The following is a 22,745-nucleotide window of genomic DNA, read 5'->3' on the forward strand; positions in this document are numbered from 1 at the left end:
CAGCCCATGTACACTCTCCCCTATCACTGACTCTACCCACCCATTTAATCTCCTCCCACAGCCCATGTACACTCTTCCCTATCACTGACTCTACCCACCCATTTAATCTCCTCCCACAGCCCATGTACACTCTCCCCTATCACTGACTCTACCCACCCATTTAATCTCCTCCCACAGCCCATGTACACTCTCCCCGATCACAGACTCTACCCACCCATTTAATCTCCTCCCACAGCCCATGTACACTCTCCCCTATCACGGACTCTACCCACCCATTTAATCTCCTCCCACAGCCCGTGTACACTCTCCCCTATCACGGACTCTACCCACCCATTTAATCTCCTCCCACAGCTCATGTACACTCTCCCCTATCACAGACTCTACCCACCCATTTAATCTCCTCCCACAGCCCGTGTACACTCTCCCCTATCACAGACTCTACCCACCCATTTAATCTCCTCCCACAGCCCATGTGCACTCTCCCCTATCACGGACTCTACCCACCCATTTAATCTCCTCCCACAGCCCATGTACACTCTCCCCTATCACGGACTCTACCCACCCATTTAATCCCCTCCCACAGCCCATGTACACTCTCCCCTATCACGGACTCTACCCACCCATTTAATCCCCTCCCACAGCCCATGTACACTCTCCCCTATCACGGACTCTACCCAATCATTTAATCTCCCACAGCCCGTGTACATATAAAAACATACAAGATCGGAGTAGGAGTAGGCCATTCGGCCCCTCGAGCCTGCTCCGCCATTCAATGCGATCATGGCTGATCATCCAAGTTCAGTACCCTGTCCCTGCTTTCTCCCCATATCCCTTGATCCCTTTAGCCTTAAGAAATATATCCAACTCCTTCTTGAATATATTTAATGAATTGTCCTCTACTGCCTTCTGTGGTAGAGAATTCCACAGGTTCACCACTCTCTGGATGAAGAAATTCCTCCTCATCTCAGTCCTAAATGGCTTACCCCTTATCCTTAGACTGTGACCCCTGGTTCTGGACTCCCCGACCATCGGGAACATCCTTCCTGCATCTAGTCTGTCCAGTCCTGTCAGAATTTTATAAGTTTCAATGAGATCCCCCCTCATTCTTCTAAACTCCAGCGAGTACAAGCCCAATCGACCCAATCTCTCCTCATACGTCATTCCTGCCATCCCAGGTATCAGCCTGGTGAATCTTCGCTGAACTCCCTCCATGGCAAGAACATCCTTCCTCAGATAAGGCGACCAAAACTGCACACAATACTCAAGATGTGGTCTCACCAAGGCCCTGTACAACTGCAGCAAGACATCCTTGTTCCTGTACTCAAACCCTCTCACTATGAAGGCCAACATACCATTTGCCTTCTTAACCGCCTGCTGCACCTGCATGCTTACCTTCAGCGGCTGGTGCACAAGGACACCCAGGTCTCGTTGCACTTCCCCTTCTCCCAATCTATTGCCATTTAGATAATAATCTGCCTTCCTGTTTTTGCCACCAAAGTGGATAACCTTGCATTTATCCACGTTATATTGCATCTGCCATGCATCTGCCCAATCACCCAACCTGTCCAAATCATCCTGGAGTTTCTCGGCATCCTCCTCACAGCACACACGCCCACCCAGCTTTGTGTCGTCTGCAAATGTGCAGATATTACATCTAGTTCCCTTGTCTAGATCATTATTATATATTGTGAATAGCTGGGGTCCAAGGACCGATCCCTGCGGTACCCCACTAGTCACTGCCTGCCACTCGGAAAAAGACCAGTTTATTCCAACTCTTTGCTTTCTATCTGCCAACCAGTTCTCTATCCAACTCAATACATTGCCCCCAGTCCCATGTGCCTTAACTTTACACCATATCTCTTATGTGGGACCTTATCGAAAGCCTTCTGAAAGTCCAAATACACCACATCCACCGGTTCTCCCTTATCTATTTTACTAGTTCCCTATCCCCTATCACTGACTCTACCCACCCATTTAATCTCCTCCCACAGCCCATGTACACTCTCCCCTATCACTGACTCTACCCACCCAGAATCTGCTTCAGTGCCCCATGTCCTGAACCCCAAGCCAGTGCAGACGGGTACACACCGAGCGATCCACTCACCTGCGTTATCACCTCGGGCAAAGCGGGAGAATGTGCCAGGAGGGTGACCTGCGTGGTGCCGGGGTTGGCGAGCCGGGGCAGGGGGCAGGGGGCGATGGCGGGCAACGCCAGGACTGGGGGGGGCGGCGGCGAGGGGTGGGGAGGCAGAGCGGCCTGGAGGTGGGCCGGGGTCAGGTGCTGGAGCTGAATGATCTGCACCTGCAGGGGAGGAGGGTGGGGGATGGCCTGGCGCAGCTTGGGCTGGGCGCCGGCCTGCAGGGGCGGCGGGTGGGGAGGCATGGCCTGCAGCGGGGGCGGGGGCATGGGCTGGAGCGGGGGCGGGGCCTGGAGACGCTGCAGGCGCAGCTGGGAGCCGGCGGCGATGGGCAGCTGCACCTGCACCAGCTGCGGGGCCGGGGTGGCCAGCTGGAGGGCGTGAGAGGAGACCACGGTGGCGGGCAGGACCGTCAGCAGGCTCTGGGTCACCGAGGCCATGTGCCGGGTGGTGACTGCCCCCTGGCGGGGCACCAGGGCCCGGGGCAACCCCTGCTGGACCATGCTGGTGACGGCCGTGGTGGGCGGCTGCAGGGAGGGTGCGGGGGTCACCAGAAGGACCGGGGAGAGGGTGGTGGACGCCAACGTCTGCTGCACGGACTGGAGCGTCTCCGCCTCGCTCGACTCCGCGGCGCTCTGTGAACACAAAAAACATCACACGGGGTTAGATACAGAGTAAAATTCCTCCACACTGTCCCATCAAACACTCCCAGGGCAGGTACAGCATGGGTTAGATACAGAGTAAAGCTCCCTCTACACTGTCCCATCAAACACTCCCAGGGCAGGTACAGCATGGGGTTAGATGCAGAGTAAAGCTCCCTCTACACTGTCCCATCAAACACTCCCAGGGCAGGTACAGCACGGGGTTAGATACAGAGTAAAATTCCTCCACACTGTCCCATCAAACACTCCCAGGGCAGGTACAGCATGGTTTAGATACAGAGTAAAGCTCCCTCTACACTGTCCCATCAAACACTCCCAGGGCAGGTACAGCACGGGTTAGATACAGAGTAAAGCTCCCTCTACACTGTCCCATCAAACACTCCCAGGGCAGGTACAGCATGGGGTTAGATACAGAGTAAAGCTCCCTCTACACTGTCCCATCAAACACTCCCAGTGAAGGTACAGCACGGGTTAGATACAGAGTAAAGCTCCCTCTACACTGTCCCATCAAACACTCCCAGGGCAGGTACAGCATGGGGTTAGATACAGAGTAAAGCTCCCTCTACACTGTCCCATCAAACACTCCCAGGGCAGGTACAGCATGGTTTAGATACAGAGTAAAGCTCCCTCTACACTGTCCCATCAAACACTCCCAGGGCAGGTACAGCACGGGTTAGATACAGAGTAAAGCTCCCTCTACACTGTCCCATCAAACACTCCCTGGGTAGGTACAGCACAGGGTTAGATACAGAGTAAAGCTCCCTCTACACTGTCCCATCAAACACTCCCAGGGCAGGTACAGCACGGGTTAGATACAGAGTAAAGCTCCCTCTACACTGTCCCATCAAACACTCCCAGGGCAGGTACAGCACGGGGTTAGATACAGAGTAAAGTTCCCTCTACACTGTCCCCATCAAACACTCCCAGGGTAGGTGCAGCACGGGTTAGATACAGAGTAAAGCTCCCTCTACACTGTCCCATCAAACACTCCCAGGGCAGGTACAGCATGGGGTTAGACGCAGAGTAAAGCTCCCTCTACACTGTCCCATCAAACACTCCCTGGGTAGGTACAGCACGGGGTTAGATACAGAGTAAAGCTCCCTCTACACTGTCCCATCAAACACTCCCAGGGCAGGTACAGCACGGGTTAGATACAGAGTAAAGCTCCCTCTACACTGTCCCATCAAACACTCCCAGGGCAGGTACAGCACGGGTTAGATACAGAGTAAAGCTCCCTCTACACTGTCCCATCAAACACTCCCAGGGCAGGTACAGCACGGGTTAGATACAGAGTAAAACTCCCTCTACACTGTCCCATCAAACACTCCTAGGGCAGGTACAGCATGGGTTAGATACAGAGTAAAGCACGCTCTACACTGTCCCATCAAACACTCCCAGGTCAGGTACAGCACATGTTAGATGCAGAGTAAAGCTCCCTCTACACTGTCCCATCAAACACTCCCAGGGCAGGTACAGCACGGGGTTAGATACAGAGTAAAGCTCCCTCTACACTGTCCCATCAAACACTCCCAGGGCAGGTACAGCACGGGTTAGATACAGAGTAAAGCTCCCTCTACACTGTCCCATCAAACACTCCCAGGACAGGTACAGCACGGGTTAGATACAGAGTAAAGCTCCCTCTACACTGTCCCATCAAACACTCCCAGGGCAGGTACAACACAGGTTAGATACAGAGTAAAGCTCCCTCTACACTGTCCCATCAAACACTCCCAGGGCAGGTACAACACAGGTTAGATACAGAGTAAAGCTCCCTCTACACTGTCCCATCAAACACTCCCAGGGCAGGTACAACACGGGTTAGATACAGAGTAAAGCTCCCTCTACACTGTCCCCATCAAACACTCCCAGGGCAGGTACAGCACGGGTTAGATACAGAGTAAAGCTCCCTCTACACTGTCCCATCAAACACTCCCAGGGCAGGTACAACACAGGTTAGATACAGAGTAAAGCTCCCTCTACACTGTCCCATCAAACACTCGCTGTTTGGGTTTAGGGTCTGGGGGCTGGGTTCACCTGCCCTGCAGATGCCCTCAAGGGATGGAGCCGACAGTCAGTTATTCAGAAAGGTGAAGAACGGTGGCTGAGTCGTGAGAGTCACAGAAACTTACAGCACAGGAAGAGGCCATTCAGCCCGTGCCGGCTCTTTGAACGAGCGGCCGTGCACAGTCCCACATTCCCCCGCTTTGTGTCCGTAACCCTGTGAGTTCCTCATCCTCGAGCACCTGTCCAACTCCCTGTTAACATTACTGATAGAATCAGCTTCCCCCCCCACTTCCCCCGTTTCAGGTCGAGCGTTCCAGAGCCCGACAACTGTCCGACTGAAAACGTTTCTCCTCATCTCCCCTCTCGATCGGTGGCCAATGATTTTGACTCGGTGGCCTCTGGTTATTGATCCACTCACCAGAGGGAATCGTTTTTCTCTATCGACTCAATCTAAACCCCTCATCATCTCGAAAACCTCCATTAGGTCTCCACTTAACCTTCTCTGTTCCAAGGAGAACAGCCTGAACTTTTCCAGTCTCTCCACATAACTGAAGTCCCTCATCCCTGGTAACATCCTGGTCAATCTCCCCTTAACCTTCTCTGCTCTAAGGAGAACAATCCCAGCTTCTCCAGTCTCTCCACATAACTGAAGTCCCTCATCCCTAGTACCATTCTGGTCAATCTCCCCTTAACCTTCTCTGCTCTAAGGAGAACAATCCCAGCTTCTCCAGTCTCTCCACATCACTGAAGTCCCTCATCCCTGGTACCATTCTGGTCAATCTCCTCTTAACCTTCTCTGCTCTAAGGAGAACAATCCCAGCTTCTCCAGTCTCTCCACATAACTGAAGTCCCTCATCCCTAGTACCATTCTGGTCAATCTCCCCTTAACCTTCTCTGCTCTAAGGAGAACAACCCCAGCTTCTCCAGTCTCTCCACATAACTGAAGTCCCTCATCCCTGGTCCCATTCTGGTCAATCTCCCCTTAACCGTCTCTGCTCTAAGGAGAACAACCCCAGCTTCTCCAGTCTCTCCACATCACTGAAGTCCCTCATCCCTGGTACCATTCTGGTCAATCTCCCCTTAACCTTCTCTGCTCTAAGGAGAACAACCCCAGCTTCTCCAGTCTCTCCACATCACTGAAGTCCCTCATCCCTGGTACCATTCTGGTCAATCTCCCCTTAACCTTCTCTGCTCTAAGGAGAACAACCCCAGCTTCTCCAGTCTCTCCACATCACTGAAGTCCCTCATCCCTGGTACCATTCTGGTCAATCTCCCCTTAACCTTCTCTGCTCGAAGGAGAACAACCCCAGCTTCTCCAGTCTCTCCACATAACTGAAGCCCCTCATCCCTGGTAACATCCTGGTAAACCTCCTCTGCACCCTCTCCAAGGCCATGACATCTTTCCTGAAGTGCGGTGCCCAGAATTGTCCACAATACTCTAGCTGAGGCCTAACCAGTGATTTATAAAGTTCTAGCATGACCTCTTTGCTTTTATATTCTATGCCTCAATTTATAAATCCAAGTATTTTAACCACCTCATCAACTTGCACTGCCACCTTTAAGGATTTGAGTGCATGGACACCAAGAACATAAGAACATAAGAAATAGGAGCAGGAGTAGGCCATACGGCCCCTCGGGCCTGCTCCGCCATTCAATAGGATCATGGCTGATCCGAATCTAGACTCACGTCCACTTCCCTGCCCTCTCCCCGTAACCCCTAATTCCCTTATCTGCTAGGAAACTGTCTATCTCCATTTTAAATTTATTTAATGTTGCAGCTTCCACAGCTCTCTGGGGTAGCAAATTCCATAGATTTACTACCCTCTGAGTGAAGAAGTTTCTCCTCATCTCAGTTTTGAAAGGGCAGCCCCTTATTCTAAGATTATGCCCCCTAGTTCTAGTCTCACCCATCAGTGGAAACATCCTCACCGCATCCACCCGATCGAGCCCCCTCACAATCTTATATGTTTCGATAAGATCGCCTCTCATTCTTCTGAACTCCAATGAGTAGAGGCCCAACCTACTCAACCTTGCCTCATACGTCAACCCCCTCATCTCCGGAATCAACCGAGTGAACCTTCTCTGAACCGCCTCGAGAGCAAGTATATCTTTTCCTAAACATGGAAACCAAAACTGTACGCAGTATTCCAGGTGTGGCCTCACCAATACCCTGTATAACTGCAGCAAGACTTCCCTGTTTTTATACTCCATCCCCCTCGCAATAAAAGCCAAGATTCCATTGGCCTTCCTGATCACCTGCTGCACCTGCATACTAACCTTCTGTGTTTCATGCACCAGGACCCCCAGATCCCTTTGTACTGTAGCACTTTGCAGTTTCTCTCTATTTAGATAATAACTTGCTCTTTGATTTTTTCTGCCAAAGTGCATAACCTCACACTTTCCAACATTATATTGCATCTGCCAAATCTCTGCCCACTCACTTAGCCTGTCTATGTCCTTTTGCAGGTTTTTTATGTCCTCCTCACTCACTGCTTTCCCACCCATCTTTGTATCGTCGGCAAACTTGGATATGTTGCACTCGGTCCCTTCCTCCAAATCGTTAATATAGATTGTAAAGAGTTGGGGTCCCAGCACTGATCCCTGTGGGACACCACTAGGACACCAAGGTCTCTCTGCTCAGCTACACGTTTCAAAATCATGCCATTTGCAGTATACTGTCTTTGCATATAAGTTCTCCCAACGTGCCTCCCTACACACTTCTCCGCACTGAACTCCATCTGCCATGCTTCTGCCCATTTCACCATCCATTCTTTTTAAAAATTAATTTATGGGATGTGGGCGTCGCTGGCAAGGCCAGCATTTATTGCCCATCCCTAGTTGCCCTTGAGAAGGTGGTGGTGAGCCACCTCCTTGAACCGCTGCAGTCCGTGTGGTGAAGGTGCTCCCACAGTGCTGTTAGGTAGGGAGTTCCAGGATTTTGACCCAGCGACGATGAAAGATCGGCGATACACTTCTAAGTCAGGATGGTGTGTGTGACTTGGAGGGGAACTTGGAGGTGGTGGTGTTCCCCTGCGCCTGCTGCCCTTGTCCTTCTAGGTGGAAGAGGTCGCGGGTTTAGGAGGTGCTGCCGAAGAAGCCTTGGCGAGTTGCTGCAGTGCATCTTGTAGATGGTACACACTGCAGCCACGGTGCGCCGGTGGTGGAGGGAGTGAATGTTTAAGGTGGTGGATGGGGTGCCAATAAAGCAGGGGCTGCTTTGTCCTGGATGGTGTCGAGCTCCTTGAGTGTTGTTGGAGCTGCACTCATCCAGGCAAGTGGAGAGTATTCCATCACACTCCTGACTTGTGCCTTGTAGATGGTGGAAAGGCTTTGGGGAGTCAGGAGGTGAGACACTCGCCGCAGAATTCCCAGCCTCTGGCCTGCTCTTGTAGCCACAGTATTTATATGGCTGGTCCAGTTCAGTTTCTGATCAATGGTAACCCCCAGGATGTTGATAGTGGGGGAGTCAGCGATGGTAATGCCATTGAATGTCAAAAGGAGATGGTTAGAGTCTCGCTTGTTGGAGATGGTCATTGCCTGGCACTTGTGTGGTGCGAATGTTACTAGCCACTTGACAGCCCAAGTCTGAATGTTGTCCAGGTCTTGCTGCATATGGACACGGACTGCGTCAGTATCTGACGAGTCTCGAATGGTGCTGAACAGTGTGCAATCATCAGCGAACATCCCCACTTCTGACCTTATGATGGAGGGAAGGTCATTGATGAAACAGCTGAAGATGGTTGGGTCTAGGACACTGCCCTGAGGAATTCCTGCAGTGATGTCATGTGATTGAGATGAATGACCTCCAACAACCACAGCCAACTTCCTTTGTGCTAGGTATGATTCCAACCAATGGAGAGTTTTCCCCTTGATTCCCATTGACTTCAGTTTTGCTAGGGCTCCTTGATGTCACACTCGACCAAATGCTGCCTTGTGTGTGTGTGCTAGGCCGTTGTAGCAGAGCCTGGTCTCCAATCGTCTTGGATCCCCTTGCCATTGGACCAAGACCTTGCTCTGTCAAGCCCGTGTGGTAGCTGGTGTGCAACGGCCACCCCACGTTAAAAGAATTCACGCACAGGCATCTTCCACCCTTTAAAATGAAGTTCGGGACCTGGAACGTCAGGACCCTCATGGACAACCCCAACAGTGACAGACCGGAACGCCGTACTGTTATCGTTGCCCGGGAGCTCAGGTGCTTCGACATTGACATCGCCGCCCTAAGTGAGACCCGGCGGGCAGGGGAAGGCCAGCTCAAGGAGTAAGGCGGTGGTTACACCTTCTTCTGGAAAGGCAAACCCGAAGAAGAACGCCGCCTCCATGGGGTGGGCTTCACCATAAAAATGAGCTAGTTGAATGTCTCAGCGACTCCCCTTGTGGGATAATCGAACACCTCATGACTCTACAGCTCACCCTAGCCCGGAACCAGTGCGCTACGGTCATCAGTGCGTACGCCCCAACACTGGAAACCACAGACGAGACCAAAGAGGAATTCTACTCCAGCCTCGAACAATCCCTGTCCCGAGTCCCAACGGGCGACAAGCTGATCCTCCTTGGTGACTTTAACGCCGGAGTTGGAAAGGACACAGACCTCTGGGGAGGTGTGATCGGCAGAGAGGGGGTAGGGAAAGCCAACTCCAACAGTACCCTCCTCCTGTCGAAATGCTTAGAACATGGCCTCCTGTGTGGCACTTTGATGAATGCCTTCTGAAAGTCCATATACACAACATCTACTGCACTACCCTGATCAACCTTCTCTGCTACCACATCAAAGAACTCAATCAAGTTAGTCAGACACGATTTGCCTTTAACAAATCCAGGTTGGCTCTCCTTGATTAACCCATGCCTTTCCAGGTGAAAGTTTATTTTGTGCCTGATAATGGTTTGCAATAACTTCCCCACCACCGATGTTAGGCTGACTGGCCTGTGGTGTCCTGGTTTGTCCCTCTTCCCCTTTCTTGAATATTGTTATACAGGAAACGTTTTTTTATCCGGCACCGACGACACCGACGGGGTGTCGGTTCATCAAAAATTCCGGATAACCGAAAGCTATAGTGAAAGATACGGAGAGCTGAGAGCTCCGTATAAAGCAACAAACCCTGTTGCTCAGCAACAGGTGCAGAACAATGGCCACAAGTTCTAAGCGTCTCTGTAGCTTAGCAACAGCTGCAGCCACAGATCGAGGAAGGCAAGTACAATATGAAGTAAAACTTACCTGAACCTACTCCTGAATTTTGCCGGTTAACCGAGATTTCCGGTTATTTAGGTGCCGGTAAATCGAGAGTTTCCTGTAACATTAGCAACCCTCCAGTCCTCCGGCACTGCTCCAGTATCCAACGAGGATTGAAAGATTGTGACCAATACCTCTGCGATTTCTACCTCTGCTTCTTTCAGCAACCGAGGGTACATTCCATCCGGACCAGGTGACTTACCAACTTTCAGTAATGCTAATCTGTTTTAGTACATCTTCTCTATCTGTTACTATCCTGTCCCTAACTTCCCTCTCCTCTTTTAGTGTAACATTCACGTCATTCACTTCCTTTGTGAAGACAGATGCAAAGCACTCATTTAACACTTCAGCCACGTCCTCTGTCCCTGCCTGAAGATTTCCTGTCGGGTCCTTAATAGGCCCAACTTTTCCCCTTAGCAAACCGCTTACCCCCGTCACCCCTGATCCTCTCTAACTTTTACCGCTGCACAATAGAGAGCATCCTGATAAACTGTATCACAGTATGGTATGGCAGCTGTAGCTACTACGACCGGAAAGCCCTGCAGCGGGTAGTCAAAACTGCCCAACGCATTACCGGCACCTGGCTACCGACCGTAGAGCACATATACCAGAAACGCTGTTTACGGAGGTCACGGTCCATCATCAAAGACCCTACGCACCCCAGCCACAGTCTGTTCGCCCTCCTGCCATCTGGGAGACGCTACAGATGCATTCGCACCCGTACGACCAGATTTAGGAACAGCTTCTTTCCCAGGGCTGTCATCCTACTGAACTCCACAAACAAACTCTAATGCCTGCACATCTGCCAATGCACTTTATTAGGGTTATGTTATGTTAATGTACTACAAGCCAAATGTATGTTGAAGGTTTAAATGTCTTAATCCAAATGTACACTCTCGGGAGCCGCAAGCCTACATTTCGTTGTACTGCACTTGTGCACTAACAATGACAATAAAAGTTGATTTGATTTGATTTGGTTATATGTTTCTAAAATGTTTCAGGCTTCAATTAATGTTGCCTGCTAATCTTTTCTGATAACCTCTCTTTGCCTCTCGTATTAACTTTTTCAATTGTATGCAGTTTTGGTCGCCTTATCGGAGGAAGGATGTTCTTGCCATGGAGGGAGTGCAGCGAAGATTCACCAGGCTGATACCTGGGATGGCAGGAATGACGTATGAGGAGAGATTGGGTCGATTGGGCTTATGCTCGCTGGAGTTTAGAAGAATGAGAGGGGATCTCATTGAAACTTATAAAATTCTAACAGGACTAGACAGACTAGATGCAGGAAGGATGTTCCCGATGGTCGGGGAGTCCAGAACCAGGGGTCATAGTCTAAGGATAAGGGGCAGGCCATTTAGGACAGAGATGAGGAGGAATTTCTTCACCCAGAGAGTGGTGAACCTGTGGAATTCTCTACCACAGAAGGCAGTTGAGGCCAATTCATTGGGGCAGTAATTCCTCCCCAAAGGCGTGAGTACGGAAGGGGTACTCACGCGTCTGGCCGGAGGAAATGCCGGTTTTCAGCATGCACAGCGCATGCGCTGAAAACCGGCATTTCCTCTCCTCTAACCCAAGAGGTGAAGAAGCTAGCGCGTGCGCTGTAGGGGGCAGCGCGTGCGTCTTGGATTTCCTCTGTTTTGGGGGATTTGCGCATGTGTAAAGGCCTCCGGTCTTTACGCTTGTAAAAAGCCCACGTAAGTATTTATTTTTACAGGTAAGTGGTGTTTTATTGCAGTTTAGAATTTTTTTCCCACAGGTTTATTATTTTAAAGAATCTACAATAAGGTAAGTTTAGTTTTAGACCCTTTTTATTAAAAATTTATTTTTTTCAAAAAAAAAAATTGTTTAAATTATTTTTTTAAACTTATTTATACTTAATTTAATGATTGGGATGTTTTTTAAATTTTTATTTAAAGTTTAAAGTGTGTTTTGGGCCCCCGTAGTTTTCATGAGTTTGACAGTTCTTACTCTCAAACTCACGAATGAACCTTCCCCTCCCCTGATTGGTTGTACAGTGCTCACCTGATCCCAGCCGGCACATCGCACTAACTACGCCGCTGGATCAGGTAAGCACTGCGCGCTGACATCTGAACCGGCCCTGTGACAGGAAATGCAAGCAGGCCCGGGCTTCAGATGTCAGCGCGCAGGGTGAGTGCAGATCGGGGGCTTGCACCCGCGGCAAGCCCCCGACACCAAGTTCTGGGCCATTAAATATATTCAAGAAGGAGTTAGATATATTTCTTAGGGCTAAAGGGATCAAGGGATATGGGGAGAAGGCAGGGACAGGGTACTGAATTTGGATGATCAGCCATGATCTCATTGAATGGCGGAGCGGGCTCGAGGGGCCGAATGGCCTACTCCTGCTCCTATCTTCTATGTTTCTATGTTACTACAGAATACTGCGGTACAGAGGGGTCCTTGTACATGAAACACAAAAAGCCAGCATGCAGGTACAGCAAGTAATTATGGAGGAAAATGGAATGCTGGCCTTTATTGCAAGGGAGATGGAGTATAAAAGTAGGGAAGTCCTGCTACAACTGTACGGGGCATTGGTGAGACCACAGCTGGAGCACTGCGTGCAGTTTTGGTCACCTTATTTAAGGAGGGATATACTTGCATTGGAGGCTGTTCAGAGAAGGTTCACTAGGCTGATTCCTGAGACGAAGGGGTTGTCTTATGAAGAAAGGTTGAGCAGGTTGGGCCGATACACATTGGAGTTTGGAAGAATGAGAGGGGATCATATTGAAACATAAGATTCTGAAGGGGCTTGACAGGGTGGATGTTTCCCCTCGTGGGGGAATCTAGAACTAAGGGGCATGGCTGCAGGATAAGGGGTCGCCCATTTAAGACAGAGATGAGGAGGAATTTCTTCTCTCAGAGGGCTGTGAATCTTTGGAATTCTCTGCCCCAGAGAGCTGTGGAGGCGGAGTCATTGAATGTATTCAAGGTGGAGATAGACAGATGTTTGAACTACAGGGGAGTCGCGGGTTATGGGGAGCGGGCAGGGAAGTGGAGTTGAGGCCAAGATCAGATCAGCCATGATCTTACTGAATGGCGGAGCGGGCTCGAGGGGCCAAATGGCCGACTCCTGCTCCTATCTTCTGTGTTTCTATGAAGCCTCTTTGCATCCTCCTCACAATTTACACACACTTGTCCTACTTCATTTCCCAGAACCAGATCCAACACTGCTTCCTTCCTTGTTGGACTGGAGACATATTGATTGAGAAAGTTCTCCAGTGGACAGATCAGAAATTCCTCTCCGTCCCTACCCATAGCACTATGTTATTCCCAGTCTGTATCCTGACATCAGGCGTCGGGAAAATGCTGGAATCCATTATTAAGGAAGTGGTAACAGGGCACTGAGAAAATCATAACATGATTAGGCTGAGTCAGCATGGTTTTATGAAAGGGAAATCGTGTTTGACAAATTTATCAAGTTTTTTTTTGAGGATGTAACTAGCAGGGTAGATAAAGGGGAACCAGTGGATGTAGTATACAGGAAACTTTGTGCTATCCGGCACCCACGGGACCGAGCTGCTGCCGTTGCCTCAAAACTGCCGTACTCTCCAGAGTTAATGTTGAGAGATACGGAGATTCTTATCTCCGTATTTGACAACAAACACTTGTTGCTTCTAAACACTCGGGTGTGGCCCTAAAGCTCTGTAGCTGAAGCTGTTGCTATAGCTACAGACCTTGCACAGCTTGACTGTTCAAACAAAGCAAAAAAAAAAACAAACAAAAAGAATAAAAAACGGCTGCTGATTTTTGCCGGTGGCTCCAGATTGCCGGATAGCTCACCTCCGGATAGCACAAAGTTTCCTGCATTTGGATTTCCAAAAGGCATTTGATAAGGTGCCACATAAATGGTAGCTATGCAAGATAAGAGCTCATGAGGTTGGGGATAATATATCATCATGGATTGAGGATTGGTTAACAGACAGAAAACAGAGAGGAGGGATAAATGGGTCATTGGCAGGCTGTAACTAGTGGGGACTCGCAAGGATCAGTGTTGGGGCCTCAGCTATTTACAATCAATATTAATGACCTAGATGAAGGAACCGAGTGCAATGTATCCAAGTTTGCTGCTGATACAAAGCTATGTCGGAAAGTAAGATGTGAGGAGGAAGCAAAGAGCCTGCAAAGGGATATAGACAGGTTAAGTGAGTGGGCAATAAGGTGGCAGATGGAGTGTAATGTGGGGAAATGTGAGGTTATTCACTTTGGTAGGAAGAATAGAAACTCAGGTTAGTATGCAGGTGCAGCAAGTGATTAAGAAGGCCGATGGAATGTTGGCTTTCATTGCTAGGGGGATAGAATATAAAAACAGGGAGGATTGCTTCAGTTGTACAAGGTATTGGTGAGACCGCACCTGGAATACTGCGTACAGTTTTGGTGTCCATACTTAAGAAAGGACATACTTGCTCTCGAGTCAGTACAAAGAAGGTTCACTTGGTTAATCCCGGGGATGAGGGGATGGACATATGAGGAGAGGTTGAGTAGATTGGGACTCTACTCATTGGAGTTCAGAAGAATGAGAGGCGATCTTATTGAAACATATAAGATTGTGAAGGGGTCGGATCGGGTGGATGCGGGGAGGATGTTCCCGATGATGGGTGAAACTAGAACTAGGGGGCATAGTCTTAGAATAAGGGGCTGCTCTTTCAAAACTGAGATGAGGAGGAACTACTTCACTCAGAGGGTGGTAGGTCCATGGAATATGCTGCCCCAAAAAGCTGTCGAAGCTACATCATTACATAAATTTAAAACAGAAATAGACAGTTTCCTAGAAGTAAAGGGAATTAAGGGTTACGGGGAGCGGGCAGGAATTTGGACATGAGTCTAGGTTCGGATCGGACATGGCCCTGTGGGTAGCGGAGCGGGCCCAGGGGCCGTGTGGCCTGATCCTGCTCCTATTTTGTGTGTCTAATTCTGTTAGATTCAGGAGATGGTTCTGTGATAGTGGATTGGCGGTTAGGATCAGGTCAGCCATGATCTTATTGAATGGCGGAGCAGGCTCGAGGGGCCGATTGGCCTACTCCTGCTCCTATTTCTTATGTTCTTATGTACAGCAAGCAATTAGGAAGGCAAATGGCATGTTGACTTTTATTGCAAGGGGGTTGGAGTATAAGAGTGAGGAAGTCTTGCTACAATTGTACAGGGCCTTGGTGAGACCACACCTGGAGTACTGTGCACAGTTTTGGTCTCCTTATCTAAGGACGGATATACTTGCCTTGGAGGCAGTGCAACGAAGGTTCACTAGATTGATTCCTGGGATGAGAGGGCTGTCCTAGGATGAGAGATTGTGTAGAATGGGCCGATACTCTCTGGAGTTTAGAAGAATGGTGATCTCATTGAAACATACAAGATTCTGAGGGGGATTGACAGGGTAGATGCTGAGAGGTTGTTTCCCCTGGCTGGAGAGTCTAGAACCAGGGGTCACAGTCTCAGGATAAGGGGTCGGCCTTTTAAGACTGAGATGAGAAGGAATTTCTTCACTCAGAGGGTTGTGAATCTTTGGAATTCTCTGCCCCAGAGGGCTGTGGATGCTCAGTCGTTGAGTATATTCAAGGCTGAGATCGATAGATTGTTGGACTCTAGGGGAATCGAGGGATATGGGGATCGGGCGGGAAAGTGGAGTTGAGGTCGATGATCAGTCATGATCTTATTGAATGGCGGAGCAGGCTCGAGGGGCCGTATGGCCGACTCCTGCTCTTAATTCTTATGTTCTTATATATTAGGGTAATTAAAGTCTCCTAATATTACTACTCTATTTTTGTTAGACGCCTTTGAAATTTGCTGACAAACTTGCTCATGTGTTTCGGATGAGACGTTAAACCGAGGCTCCGTCTGCTCTCTCAGGTGGACGTAAAAGATCCCATGGCCACTATTTCGAAGAAGAGCAGGGGGGTTTCTCCCCGGTGTCCTGGGGCCAATATTTATCCCTCAATCAACATAACAAAAACAGATGATCTGGTCATTATCACACTGCTGTTTGTGGGAGCTTGCTGTGCGCAAATTGGCCGCCGCGTTTCCCACATTACAACAGTGACTACACTTCAAAAAGTCGACCTGGTGTCTGTGGGAGAACACTTGGGTACGAGTGATCATCGTATCATAAGATTTAGATTAGCAATGGAGAGGGGCAAGGAACAATCTCGAGTGGAACTTCTAAACTGGAATAGGGCTAACTTCAATGGGATGTGAAAGGATCTAGCCAGGGTGAAATGGAACCAAAGACTGACAGGAAAAACTGTAACGGGACAATGGGAGATCTTTAAGGAGATGTTCCAAGTACAGGCTAGGTACATTCCAACAAGAGGGAAGGGTAAGGGAACCCAAGCAAGGGTTCCTTGAATGACGAGGGAGATTGAGAAGATGATGAAACAAAAAAAGAGGGTGTATGATGCAGGTCAGGTGAATTCTTCAAGGGAGAACCAGACCAAATACAATAAGTTGAGAGGGAAGTGAAGATGAAAATAAGATTGGCCAAGAGAGAATATGAGAGTAGAATGGCGGTTAACATAAAAGGGAACCCAAAATCTTCTACATGTAAACAGTAAGCGGGTAGTAAGAGGCGGGGTGGGACCTATTAGGGACAAAAGAAAGTGATATATGCTTAGAGGCGCAGGGCAAGGCTAGAATACTCAATGAGTACTTTGTATCGGTGTTTACGAAGGAGGTGGATGCTGCCAAAATATCAGTAGACGTGGAAAAGGTAGAAGCAATGGAAGGGGTGAAAATTGATGGGCAGGATGTATTAGAAAGGCTGGGTATGCTTAGAGTGGACAAGTCGCCTGGTCCAGATGGCTTGCATCCCAGGTTGCTAAGGGAATTGGGGGAGGAGATAGTGGAAAGGCTTGCCATAATTTTCCAATCTTCCCTAGATGCGGAGGAGGTGCCTGAGGATTGGAAAGTGGCAAATGTGACACCATTGTTCAAGAAAGGGTGCAAGGACAATCCTAGTAACTACAGGCCGGTCAGTTTAACATCAGTGGTGGGTAAAGTTTTAGAAACAATAATCAAGGAAAAAATTAACGGGCACTTGAAGAGGTTTAAGCTAATTAAGGGGAGTCAACATGGATTTGTAAAAGGCAGATAGTGTTTGACTAATCTAATTGAATTTTTTGATGAAGTAACAGGCAGGATTGATGAAGGGAATGCAATAGATGTTGTCTACATGGATTTTCGGAAGGCATTTGACAAAGTACCACATAGAAGGCTGGTTAATAAAATTGAGGCTCATGGAGTAGGTGGGTCAGTGGCAGCTTGGATAAGGAATTGGCTTAAGGACAGAAAACAGCGAGTTGTGGTGAATGGCTGTTTTTCAGACTGGAGGATGGTCGACAGTGGTGTTCCCCAAGGGTCAGTGCTGGGGCCACTGCTTTTTTGATATATATATAAATGACTTGGATATTGGAATACAGAGCAGAATTTCTAAATTTGCCGATGACACCAAACTTGGGGGTGTGGCAAACAGTGAGGATGATACCAATCGACCGGAACAGGACATAGAAAGGCTAGCAGAATGGGCAGACAAGTGGCAGATGGAATTTAATACAGAGAAGTGTGAGGTGATGCATTTTGGCAGAAGGAACAGGGAGAGGCAATATATACTTAATGGCACAGTTTTAAAGAGTGTGCAGGGACAGAGGGACCTGGGAGTTAATGTGCATAGGTCCCTGAAGGTGGCAGGACATACTGAGAGAGTGGTTAGCAAAGCAAAGCATAGAAACATAGAAGATAGGAGCAGGAGTAGGCCATTCGGCCCCTCGAGCCTGTTCCGCCATTTAATGAGATCATGGCTGATCATCCAAATTCAGTACCCTGTCCCTGCCTTCTCCCCATATCCCTTGATCCCTTTAGCCTTAAGAAATATATCTAACTCCTTCTTGAATATATTTAATGAATTGGCCTCAACTGCCTTCTGTGGTAGAGAATTCCACAGGTTCACCACTCTCTGGGTGAAGAAATTCCTCCTCATCTCAGTCCTAAATGGCTTACCCCTTATCCTTAGACTGTGACCCCTGGTTCTGGACTCCCCGACCATCGGGAACATCCTTCCTGCATCTAGTCTGTCTAGTCCTGTTAGAATTTTATAAGTTTCAATGAGATCCCCTCTCATTCTTCTAAACTCTAGCGAATATAAGCCCAATCGACCCAATCTCTCCTCATACGTCATTCCTGCCATCCCAGGTACCAGCCTGGTGAATCTTCGCTGCACTCCCTCCATGGCAAGAACATCCTTCTTCAGATAAGGCGACCAAAACTGCACACAATACTCAAGGTGTGGTCTCACCAAGGCCCTGTACAACTGCAGCAAGACATCCTTGCTCCTGTACTCGAATCCTCTCGCTATGAAGGCCAACATACCATTTGCCTTCTTAACCGCCTGCTGCACTTGCATGCTTACCTTCAGCGACTGGTGCACAAGGACACCCAGGTCTCGTTGCACTTCCCCTTTTCCCAATCTATTGCCGTTCAGATAATAATCGGTCTTCCTGTTTTTGCCACCGAAGTGGATAACCTCACATTATACTGCATTTGCCATGCATCTGCCCAATCACCCAACCTGTCCAAATCATACCGGAGTTTCTCTGCATCCTCCTCACAGCACACACGTCCACCCAGCTTTGTGTCCTTAGCAAATTTGGAGATATTACATCTAATTCCCTTGTCTAGATCATTAATATATATTGTGAATAGCTGGGGTCCTAGGACCGATCCCTGCGGTACCCCACTAGTCACTGCCTGCCACTCGGAAAAAGACCATTTATTCCAACTCTTTGCTTTCTGTCTGCCAACCAGTTCTCTATCCAGGACAGTACCTTACCCCCAATCCCATGTGCTTTAACTTTACACGCTAATCTCTTATGCGGGACCTTATCAAAAGCCTTCTGAAAGTCCAAATACACCACATCCACTGGTTCTCCCTTATCGATTCTACCAGTTACATCCTCAAAGAATTCCAGTACATTAGTCAAGCATGATTTACCTTTAGTAAATCCATGTTGACTTTGTCCGATCCTGTCACTGTTTTCCAAGTGCTCTGCTATTACATCTTTTATAATGGACTCTAGCATTTTCCCCACTACCGATGTCAGGCTTACCGGTCTATAATTCCCCGTTTTTTCTCTACCACCTTTTTTGAATAGTGGGGTAACATTAGCTACCCTCCAGTCCATGGGAACTGTTCCAGAGTCTATCGAATTTTGGAAGCATATGGGCTTCATAAATAGAGGTATTGAGTACAAAAGTGGAGAAGTTATGCTGAACCTTTATAAAGCGCTGGTTAGGCCACAACTGGAGTATTGTGTCCAGTTCTGGTCACCACACTTTAGGAAGGATGTGAAGGCCCTGGAGAGGGTGCAGAGGAGATTTACCAGAATGGTTCCGGGGATGGGGGATCTTAGCTACAAGGACAGGTTGGAGAAGCTGGATTTGTTTTCATTAGAGCAAAGGAGGTTGAGGGGTGATTTGATAGAGGTGTACAAGATTATGACGGGTTTGGATAGGCTAGACGGGGAAAGGCTGTTCCCACTAGTTGATGGTACAAGGACTAGGGGACACAGATTTAAGGTTTTGGGCAAGAGATACAGGGGGGGACGTGAGGAAAAACTTTTTTACACAGCGAGTGGTGAGGACCTGGAACTCGCTGCCAACGGAAGTGGTGGAAGTGGAGACACTCAATGTTTTCAAGGGGAGACTGGATAGACACTTGAGGGAAATAAACTTGCAGGGCTACGGGGATAGAGCGGGGGGATGGGACTGACTGGATTGTTCTACAGAGAGCCGGCATGGACTCGATGGGCCGAATGGCTTCCTTCTGTGCCATTATGACTCTAAGTACTGCATAGAAACATAGAAGATAGGAACAGGAATAGGCCATTCGGCCCCTCGAGCCTGCTCCGCCATTCAATGAGATCATGGCTGATCATCCAAATTCAGTACACTGTCCCTGCCTTCTCCCCATATCCCTTGATCCCTTATAGCCTCGAGAAATATATCCAACTCTTTCTTGAATATATTTAATGAACTGGCCTCTACCGCCCTCTGTGGTAGAGAATTCCACAGGTTCACCACTCTCTGGGTGAAGAAATTCCTCCTCATTTCAGCCCTAAATGGCTTACCCCTTATCCTTAGATTATGACCCCTGGTTCTGGACTCCCCGACCATCAGAAACATCATTCCTGCATCTAGTCTGTCCAGACCTGACAGAATTTTATAGGTTTCGATGAGATCCCCTCTCAATCTTCTAAACTCCAGTGAGTATAAGCCCAATCGACACAATCTCTCCTCATACGTCATTCCTGCCATCCCAGGTCTCAGCCTGGTGAATCTTCGCTGCACTCCCTCCATGGCAAGAACGTCCTTCCTCAGGTAAGGTGACCAAAACTGCACACAATACTCAAGGTGCGGTCTCACCAAGGCCCTGTACAACTGTAGCAAGACATCCTTGTTCCTGTACTCAAACCCTCTTGCTACGAAGGCCAACATACCATTTGCCTTCTTAACCGCCTGCTGCACCTGCATGCTTACCTTCAGCGACTGGTGCACAAAGACACCCAGGTCTCTTTGCACTTCCCCTTCTCCCAATATATTGCCATTCAAATAATAATCTGCCTTCCTGTTTTTGCCACCAAAGTGGATAACCTCACATTTATCCACATTGTAGTGCATTTGCCATGTTTCTGCCCAATCACCCAACCTGTCCAAATCGTACTGGAGTTTCCCGACATCCTCCTCGCAGCTTACCCTCCCACCCAGCTTTGTGTCGTCTGCAAATTTGGAGATATTACATCCAATTCCCTCGTCCAGATCATTAATATATTGTGAACAGCTGGGGTCCTAGGACCGATCCTTGCGGTACCCCACTAGTCACTGCCTGCCACTCGGAAAACGGCTGTGAAGCGTTGAGACGTCCAGTGGTCGTGAAAGGCGCTTTATAAATGCAAGTCTTTCTTTCACTGTTTGGAGTTCTATTAAAAAAAAACTCCCAACAATGTAACAGCTGCCCCTCTGTTCCACAACTCAAATCAAACAGATTCAGTCCGAGAACCAACCAGTAAATCCTCTCTATTTAGAAGTGTAACGTCATCCTTAATTAATATCGCCACGCCCTCTCATTTGAATACTTGGTAACCAGGAATATTAAGAACCCATTCCTAGCCTTAGAGTGAGAGAGTTATACAGCACAGAAAGAGGCCCTTCGGCCCATCGTGTCCGCGCCGGCCATCAAGCCCTGTCTATTCTAATCCCATTTTCCAGCACTTGGTCCGTAGCCTTGTATGCTATGGCGTTTCAAGTGTTCATCTAAATGCTTCTTGAATGTTGTGAGGGTTCCTGCCTCTACCACCCTTTCAGGCAGTGAGTTCCAGATTCCAACCACCCTCTGGGTGAAAAAGTTTTTCCTCAAATCCCCTCTAAACCTCCTGCTCCTTACCTTGAAACTATGCCCCCTGGTTATTGACCCCTCTACTAAGGGGAAAAGTTCCTTTCTATCTACCCTATCTATGCCCCTCATAATTTTGTACACCTCAATCAGGTCCCCCCTCAGCCTTCTCTGCTCTAAGGAAAACAACCCCAGCCTGTCCAGTCTCTCTTCATAGCTGAAGCGCTCCAGCCCAGGTAATATCCTGGTGAATCTCCTCTGCACCCTCTCCAATGCAATCACATCCTTCCTATAGTGTGGCGACCAGAACTGCACACAGTATTCCAGCTGTGGCCTAACTAGCGTTTTGTACTGCTCCATCATAACCTCCCTGCTCTTATATTCTATGCCTCAGCTAATGAAGGCAAGTATCCCATATGCCTTTTTAACCACCTTATCCACCTGTCCTGCTGCCTTCAGGGATCTATGTACATGCACACCAAGGTCCCTCTGATCCTCTGTCCTTCCTAGGGTCCTACCATTCATTATGTATTCCCTTGCCTTGTTAGTCCTCCCAAAATGCATCACCTCACACTTTTCAGGGTTAAATTCCATTTGCCTTGATTAAGCCATGTCTCTATTCATGCAACCACGTCATAATCCCACGTGGCAACTTGTGCCTGTTGCTCGCCAACCTTATTAGTTACACTACGGACATTGCCGTACATACGATTCAGTACCTCCTTTGTCATTTTCCTCAATTTGCTCCCTGCAATTTTTGTGATATTCCGAATTTTACCGCCGTTTATATCTCTCTGCCCTCTCATCCCATTTCTGTCCCTCTCTCTGCAATTGCGAGGAGGCTGCAAGGGGATATCGACAGGCTCAGTGAGTGGGCGAGAACATGGCAAGTGGAATATAATGTGGAGAAATGTTAAGTTATCCACTTTGGTAGGAACACCAGAAAAGCAGAGTATTTTTTTAAATGGTGAGAGATTGGGAAAGGCTGGTGTTCAGAGGGATCTGGGTGTCCTTGTACACGAATCACTGAAAGTTAACATGCAGGTACAGCAAGCAATTAGGAAAGCAAATGGTATGTTGGTCTTTATTACAAGAGGATTTGAGTATAAGAGTAAAGACATAGAAACATAGAAGATAGGAGCAGGAGTAGGCCATTCGGCCCCTCGAGCCTGCTCCGCCATTCAACGAGACCATGGCTGATCATCCAAACCCTAGCACCCGGTCCCTACACCGACAGCCATCCCACCCAAGCCCTATCCCCGTAACCCCACGTATTTAATCCCCCCTAACACTAAGGGCCAATTTTTTATCATGGCCAATCAACC

At 48.6% G+C, this 22,745-nt stretch overlaps 1 protein-coding gene across 1 annotated transcript in view; it reads right to left on the minus strand.

Moving 5' to 3' along the window:
- The window catches only part of tox4b (TOX high mobility group box family member 4 b), a 44,365-nt gene that overhangs the window by 3,513 nt on the left and 18,107 nt on the right, over window positions 1-22,745 (minus strand). Inside the window, exon 4 of the mRNA XM_085983681.1 lies at window positions 2,105-2,773. Coding sequence (XP_085839807.1) covers window positions 2,105-2,773 — 669 coding nt within the window. The remainder of the gene's footprint in view (window positions 1-2,104; window positions 2,774-22,745) is intronic.

This window comes from Somniosus microcephalus, chromosome 4 (genome assembly GCF_052327205.1).
Source record: "Somniosus microcephalus isolate GS21.2 chromosome 4, FLI_Smic_1.0, whole genome shotgun sequence".
Taxonomy (NCBI): Eukaryota; Metazoa; Chordata; class Chondrichthyes; order Squaliformes; family Somniosidae; genus Somniosus; species Somniosus microcephalus.